Source organism: Vigna umbellata, chromosome 9, assembly GCF_029865625.1.
Source record: "Vigna umbellata cultivar VRB3 chromosome 9, Vumbellata_1.0, whole genome shotgun sequence".
Classification (NCBI taxonomy): domain Eukaryota; kingdom Viridiplantae; phylum Streptophyta; class Magnoliopsida; order Fabales; family Fabaceae; genus Vigna; species Vigna umbellata.
In genome coordinates, this window is record NC_142173.1 from 25970198 (window position 1) to 25978201 (window position 8004).

The following is an 8004-nucleotide window of genomic DNA, read 5'->3' on the forward strand; positions in this document are numbered from 1 at the left end:
ATAAACCATTTTTAGATTAACTAATAGTTTTAAAAGTTTTTTATATTAAAAATGATTGGAAATTTCACCTTAACTAAACATAAACTAATTTAGAACACATAAATGGATACATATCTTATCTTATAAGTAAATTTTGTGGAATCGAGTTGAATTTAAAATTTACTTAGGTTAAAACTTCCTCTAGCTATATTTATTTATTTTTATTAGATTTAAAATTTACTCTCTAACAAAATTGTAAACATTATTTACATCGAATTAAATTTATAGTTTCTTTTTTTTATACGGTATTTGAGTAACCATAAGAGATATTTTTTAAAAAAATTGTTTTTCATTGGATTAATTGTTACATTCGTTAATTAAACCACGCAAGCTAGTTTTATATTCAAGATATATTGAATATGTATATGGGAAAATATATTTTGATGAGTTTATTTTTTGAAAACATTTTGATATATATACATATATATAAATGAAAAATCTCCCATTAACTTAAAAATAAAACTAAATTACACTATTTATACAAAACTTATATTATGAATGAATATGTTGGTTTTTACTGGTAATTATATGTTTGGAAGTTAAATATGGATATTTATGGAGGGTGGGTCCTGTGGGGAAATATTATTTAATTTCCCGAGGAAACGTAAGGGAGCAATTGCAGCCATGTTTATCCATGTTTATGAGGAAGCAAAAGGTGTGTGGATTTTCCAAAAGAAATGAAACACAGAGGCAGTTATACTGTTTGATGAAAAGTTAATAAAAAGATATTTTGATGGTTTGGAGGAGATGAGCCATGAAGGAAAGAACATGCACATGTCCTTGCCTCAAACTCTGGTACTGCTGAAATGGAAATGTTGACGTGCATGTGACCCTATATGGAGCCATGTTTCTGTGCCGACATGGATTTTGGGAATAGGGTTAGGTCCCGCTTGTCAATTCATTGTCTTTCTTTAACTTTTACACTCACTCATAACCGATCAAAAATGTCACAAACTCCATTTCATACAGAAAAAAAAGAAGCACACCCAAATATGGATAGAGTATGGTTCTCATTCGTCCAAGTCTCTCCTTTACCATCTCTACTCTTCTTCTTCATACATCAAAGAGAGACAATTCATGATCAAGGAATAGATAAACGGCTTCATTTTCAAAGAAATTGACAACATCTAATCATCTATCACACCATATACACAATTTTGTTGTGTGGGTTTAATATAAACAAATTTATGTATACCCAAAGGTTTTTTCTCCAAAAAAATGTTTATAGTATGAGGCCGAGCCTTTTTTATGTTAACAAAACTAGTTAATTTTGATATAGGATTGTTAGATCAACTGAATAGAATAATTGACAAGATAAATAAAGTTGCGTCTGAATACTTGTTTCGGTCATTGAATTTGGAAGCGAAATGTTTGCTTATGGAATATACAAAAGAAAATTGAATTCAAGAAAACAATTAATCAATATTGGTGGATAAAATATAAAAAAAGCAACGCGGGATTTCCTTCGATTTTCGAGATTGTTTTTGTTATAAGTAAATGCAAAAATTGATAGATATATGAGAGAGGCATTCGGGTGGCCCGACCAGAAATATAAAGGTTGTCTATATACTTACACGATACGCTTGAAATTACTATTGCAAGATGCAAACGACTGAATCACATTAATTCAACGCTATAAATGGAAGTTGAAACGAAATTGCAAAACCACAAATGTTGTTTCCGAAAATAGGATTCCTTTCATGTCAGCCGCGTGTCAGACGTGTGTCAGCCGTGTGAAAAAGTAACAGGATTGTGATGCCGCATAATAAATTGCTGAAAGAAAAACCGATTCTGATTGGTGAGAAAGTGTGATCAAGATGGTGAACATTGAGAGAGAAAAGTTGACGGTGAGCGACACTTCCTTTTCCTGTATTTTTCTTTTTTTAAAGAAATTAAAACCTAAGAAAGTACAAGCTTACCAATATAAGTATTCTTATCCGGTAATATGGTGCTGTGAATTAGCTTATAGTAATTAAATAAGAGTAATCATTCTTTCACACGTCTAAATTCTTTATATTCATTTAATACTGTTCTATCTTATCTTTTACTTTTTTATTAAAAAATATAAAAAACTATAATATTTTATTTTATGTTATTTATTAAATGAATATTATATGTTATACACTCAAAATCGTTCAGTCTGTCCACTCATGGTCGTCCAACTGAGACTTCATTAGGGTCTATTTACATCCAATCAGGACTTAAATATTAAATTGTGATAAACAATTTATAAAACTGCTCCTAACTTGAATGTCGGAGTACCTTTTGCAAATACCTCCTCCCATCCAAAGTACAACCGAAGGATATCCAAAGTATAACCGAACGGCATCCAAAATGCAACCGAATGACATCTAGAATCCAAGCAAGCGGAGCACTCGATCCAGACGTTCGAAAGCAAGGAAAACACGTAAGAAAAGATTAGTCTCTCGATCCTACTAATTCCGGAAAACAAATATAAAATTGTGTTATAATATTATTATTCTTTTTACAAATTAATAAAGAAACGGAAAACTGGTGGGGCAGGAGAAGATGCAGGTCGACCGACTTGTGACCCATAGGATCCTTTCAATTCTTGAATGTTTCTTTACTTTTGTGTACTCTTCAAATGAAGTAAGTTCGCATGTTCTATAGTTATACATAAATGGAAAAGGAGAAAAAATAAAAGAGAGGCAGACAATAGATATATTTTCTCTGATGGAGCCACGAGCCGCGTGGTCTTCTCTTCAGCATAGGCTTTCAATCATCTAAGTTTCCGTCACATTAATCTTCACAATAATTGATACACTTGTTGCCTATAAATTATCACCTTCTCCACCAATTCTCATACCACATTCTTCCTCACACACTCAAACGGAGCTTTATTTACTCATACGTACTATTCTTCTTCTGTAAGTAACCCCTCCTTCTTCATCTTTTTTCTACTTCAACTTTCTTTTCTAATTACTATGTCACACTGCAGAACAAAGTATTTATATAACATGTTTCTGTCATTCACGTGTTCAAATTCTCGCTCAGCATGTTAGTGTCAATTTATTTAATTATTTGTATGACATATCTGAAACTCTAGACGTCGTCATGCATGTAAAAACATTTATTTTCTACCAGCTTTTCGTCACAATTCATCGTAGGGTGTACTTGGGTATCACATGCTCCTTAGAACTTGTCTGCAGAACCTCTGACATTAATGCAGCAGTCCGGCACATCTCATGGAACTTGCAATGTTAGCAAAAACATGATAAAGTAAACAGATTTAGGTCTCAGCTGATATATAGCTTCTAATTATAAATCCTAAACCAGGTATCTAATTTAGTTTGATATTATTTTGATTAAAATCTTCAACCTGACCTACAATTGATAAAACTTTTAAAGTCGAAAGTCAACGGATGGAGCAACAATTCTTGACTACCTAAGTCTGACCGATAAATCTACTTAGACGGGACCACGTGAATCTGTCAATTGACTAACTTAGAAGTAAGACGTAATTAGTAATCGTATCTGATGTGTGTATTCGTAGATACGGTGTGTGAAAAAAAGAACAAAGTTTTCTTACTTCATCTGCAAAAAGTTATGTTCTTTTTGACCGATTAACACTTTTCATCATTATCGTTGTCTTGTTCTTACAAGGAATTATATATTTTGGGCATGGATGAAGAGTGGTCCATTACTGCTACCATGGGTTATCTGGTTTATATATATATATATATATAAACAAACCCAAGCGGAGTGAGCGATAATATATATTTGATAAAAACAGACATTTCCACTTAGCCAATAATTTAACATGTTATGGAAAAATCCGAATCCATTGATTATAAACACAAAGAGAGAGGTTTGATGTTACCGTGCCTTGTCCAAGTTTCTTTTTAACGCTTCCATGGAGACGCAAATCTTTTATTCCTAGCTTAGATACAAAATACACCTGTCTCAAATTTTGCTATTTTCAAGCCACCACACATTAAATATTAGTCTGTTTCGTTGTAGTTGCCTCTTTTGGAAATTGGACCATGCAAATCAGAAAAAATGGCTGTTAAAAGGGTTTTTATTTCTTCAATTTTTTCGGGAAAATATAATGTCTACTTAATTTTGTCAAGTTTCATTATATTTTAATAATTTTTTAACAACAGAGTATCTGTTACTATTTTATTGATCTTTATACTTAAAACGGATCAATCATAGTTATCACGTACGTTGTCATAAAAAATTTGTCAAAAAGAAATTATTAAAAGAGATTTTTTTTTTCCTTTTGAAAACCTACAGATATTTTTTGAAAGTGAGAGCCTTGGTTGTAAAACCAACCCCACTATATATATATATATATATATATATATATATATATATATATATATATATATATATATATACGGATTCTACGCGCTAAAAGTGGGTCTCCGTGGCCTTCCAAAGGAGAGGGTAGATTCTAGGATGAAATCTTAGTTATAAAAATAAATCATTTATATTGAATAATAAAATAAAATCTAACTAAAGAATGTAATTAAGATCCTTGGATGATGACGGTAGAACCTTGCAATTACTTTTTAAATGCAAGGAATCTTGTACTGTACCGGCATCACCACTTAATTGAGCATATGCTCATTTGAATTGAATATATTCCTAGGTATTTCTTTTTTAAATAAAGAATTTTTTTAGTCTGAAGAAAGAGAGACAGAGAAACATATTCATTAATGATTGAAAGAGTATGAATGCATGAAAAAGATGTGTAAAAGCAATAAAAGAAGAAGAAAAATTGTGCATAAAATAGGAGATGTTAAAAGAATATGTAAACCCAATAGTTATTACAAGGGTTATACTAATATATATAAAAATATATTTATATGAAAGTGTATTACATTTATTAATGAGGAAACAAACACAATCCTGCAATGGGTATAATGGTTGCTTCATTTATGAATTTAAAGAAGTTAGTGAGAAGATAAAGTAAATTGGAATAGACTTGAAGAGGTCCGTCAGGGTTAGAACAAATTAATCGATGATCCTAAATACGATTATATCCGTGGGTTAGAATTTTTGATATGTATTGAGTTTGAATTTGGCAGTGTGAAAGAGAAGATATAAGAATAAAGTAAATGAATGGATCTGTCTGAAGAAAAAGACATGAAGCTTTGCTTTGTCTCCAAAGTGTAAAGCGTTTTGATCGAAGGCGAAATAAACAGAAAAGTAGAAAGCAACCAAAAATCACCTGTCTTTATCCGTTTGTGGTGTTCATCAGAGAAACCCTCCACTCGTTTACTTTTTCTTTTGACATCCCCTTCTCACCTTTTCTATCAGAATGGATTCCGTTTCGGACCCACCCTTTCATGAAGCATACAAGATCCTATATGACAAGACCCGAAACACCATTCAAGAGAATAATGGGTTTGATAGCGATCTCCTGGTGGCTGCCGAGGAATGCGAGCTTCCGGTCATCGATCTCAGCCGCTTGGAGGACAGTGACGAGACTGTGAGAGAAGAGTGCAAGTCCCACATTGCTAGGGCTTCAAAAGAGTGGGGTTTCTTCCAGGTGGTGAACCATGGTATTTCCAGTCATATTTTCAGCAGGTTGAGATGTGAGCAAGAGAAAGTCTTCAGGCAACCCTTTGAAAAGAAGACCAAAGAAGACAAGTTCTTGAACTTCTCCGCCGGAAGTTACCGTTGGGGAGCCCCCACTGCCACATGCATTAGACAGTTATCTTGGTCGGAAGCGTTTCATATTCCTCTTACCGATATACTAGGATCATCTGGATCAAACTCTCTCAGGTACGTCTCTTCACTCACTATACTCACTTCTATAACCCATTCATTCATTAATCTTACCGTCCTTATACCTAATATCAATCCAAATATGTAAATTTCACTTTTTGCAGAAGCTGTTCTATTCTATACATGTTTAATTCATAGTAATGTACAGTATGCAGTTAATCGGGTTATGTGAATTCTTTTATGGGAGAACAACAATCTGTTTTCAAATAAAGTGAATCAATGAAATTTTTTAGGATTGTGACTACACATGTTGTTTAATATGCTTAACTTACGACAGATCCAAATTTTATTATTTAATTTTTTCTTGTAAAACCTGAATTGCATGTTGTATGAACAGCAGTGAGAATTTATTTGGTGTGAATGAAGTTTGCACATATCAAGACCTATATAGCTTGTTCTCTTTTGAGATTTTTCATAAACAAAAGCTGATATTTTCATTTGGCCTCTTTCAAACCTGTGTTAAAGTGTCATTCTCAAAGAGAGCAGAAGATCTTCTATTAGCGTTTCACTGAGCAAAGCAAAGCAAAGCCTAGATTTTACAAAGGTCGAATTTCTGTTTTGTCAACTTCTTCCGCCACCGCCATCACATAGGGCACCCTTAAAGCTGTCCAGTTCTGTAATGTGTTGACTTGCTTTATTACTGTTCTTAATCTGTTCCATGCATTTTTTATAATTATCTACAATGTAAATCCACATGACCCAGACATTGCTTTCTTCCTTGCCGCGAACTTGTTCACACAATTTTGGTATATGTGCACATGGCTGCTACTTTTATGGTTCCCTGACCAACACATTCCGCAGTGTCTCACGTGAATGTTGCCAATCAGCTGCAGCAGAAAACTCTACAGTCGTGAAAGACTGACGACAGCATTCACCTAAATTCTTGACCCCACAAACAAAGAAAAAGTGGAATTAAAACAATACTATATAAGATATATTGTTATAACTTTTAAGATTCAGAGTGTAATAAATGAATTAAGCCTGATTAATGAATTGATTTGGATGCAGTTGGACAATTGAACAGTTTGCTACAACAGTTTCGAGGCTTGCACAAACATTAGCCGACATACTGGCGGAGAAAATGGGTCACAGGTCAAGTTTCTTTAAGGAGAATTGTTTGCCCAACACATGCTATCTTCGACTGAATCGATATCCCCCGTGCCCTACAGCTTTTGGGATTCACGGTCTGATGCCACACACCGATAGTGACTTTCTCACCATACTACATCAGGATCAGGTTGGGGGTTTGCAGTTGGTCAAAGACAGAAAATGGATCGCAGTTAAACCAAACCCCGATGCTCTTATAATCAACATCGGCGACTTGTTCCAGGTATGTTTTTTTTTCTTTAATTATTCTCGTACAGTTTTGATATTGTTTGGTCTCGACTGAACGTTACTGGTTTTGGTTAACGTTGGCCTCTGGTGTGTGTATAGGCATGGAGCAACGGAGTGTACAAGAGCGTCGAGCATCGCGTTATGACGAACCCGAAACTAGAGAGGTTCTCCATGGCGTATTTCTTGTGCCCTTCAAACGACACCGTGATAGAGAGTTGCAGAGAGCCGTCTATTTACAGGAAATTCAGCTTTCGTGAGTATAGAAAACAAGTTCGGGATGATGTTCAGAAGCTGGGTTCCAAAATAGGCCTGCCCAGATTTCTCACACACGAAGGAAGTTCCAACATATAGGAAGCACGTAATCATGAATGATTATGAAAGATATTGTAGGTTACGTTACTGAATATAAGAGTGAAGAAGGTTGAAGAGAGGGAGATGAATGTAGGTTTGCGTTAGCAATAAAAATTTTGCAGAGTGTGTCAGCATGGTAGCTGGTTTCAGTCTCCATGTTTGATGCTGTCTCATTATGTCTGCTACCTGTGATATATATACCACAATTACAATTTCTATGTATTCAAATTCCGAAAATCATACGTGTTTATAAACCAAATACGTATTTATTTTGCATTATCATTGTGTTTTCATTATTAGTAACATCTTTGTTTTGAAATACTACATGTAAAAGTTGGTGGACAGATTAAAGTGTTTTTTTTTTCAATGGAGGGATACGTAAATAATGATAGTGAAAAATAACAATTAATAATAAAATCAAATATAATACAGTCAATTAAAAATATAATAATAGAAATAATTTTTTAATAATTAAATTAAAAAGTTAAAAAACTTAAAATTTAATTAAATATTTTGATAACT

General features: G+C 33.4%; 1 protein-coding gene across 3 annotated transcripts; it reads left to right on the top strand.

Annotated features, from left to right (window-relative positions):
• Positions 1 to 2756: 2756 nt before the first annotated feature.
• On the top strand, positions 2757 to 7781 carry LOC124832043 (gibberellin 2-beta-dioxygenase 8-like). Of its 3 annotated transcripts, none has more exons than XM_047306160.2 (4): positions 2757 to 2927; positions 5094 to 5793; positions 6805 to 7126; positions 7231 to 7781. In XM_047306160.2, the coding sequence occupies exons 2-4, from the start codon at positions 5327 to 5329 to the stop codon at positions 7480 to 7482; spliced, it is 1041 nt and encodes a 346-aa protein (XP_047162116.2). In that variant the 5' UTR covers positions 2757 to 2927; positions 5094 to 5326; the 3' UTR covers positions 7483 to 7781. The 3 variants fall into 3 exon arrangements, with proteins under 3 accessions (XP_047162116.2, XP_087954085.1, XP_087954086.1); XM_088097959.1 differs by having other exon boundaries at positions 2760 to 2927; positions 5326 to 5793; XM_088097960.1 differs by lacking the exon at positions 2757 to 2927 and adding an exon at positions 2959 to 3336 and having other exon boundaries at positions 5326 to 5793.
• Positions 7782 to 8004: the final 223 nt, after the last annotated feature.

Excerpts from the sequence above, each read along its gene's own strand:
- LOC124832043 (XM_047306160.2), top strand. The coding sequence starts at position 5,327 with ATGGATTCCGTTTCGGACCCACCCTTTCATGAAGCATACAAGATCCTA. Across the intron at positions 5,794-6,804 it reads TCTGGATCAAACTCTCTCAG|TTGGACAATTGAACAGTTTG; the intron begins GTACGTCTCTTC and ends ATTTGGATGCAG. Across the intron at positions 7,127-7,230 it reads ACATCGGCGACTTGTTCCAG|GCATGGAGCAACGGAGTGTA; the intron begins GTATGTTTTTTT and ends GTGTGTGTATAG.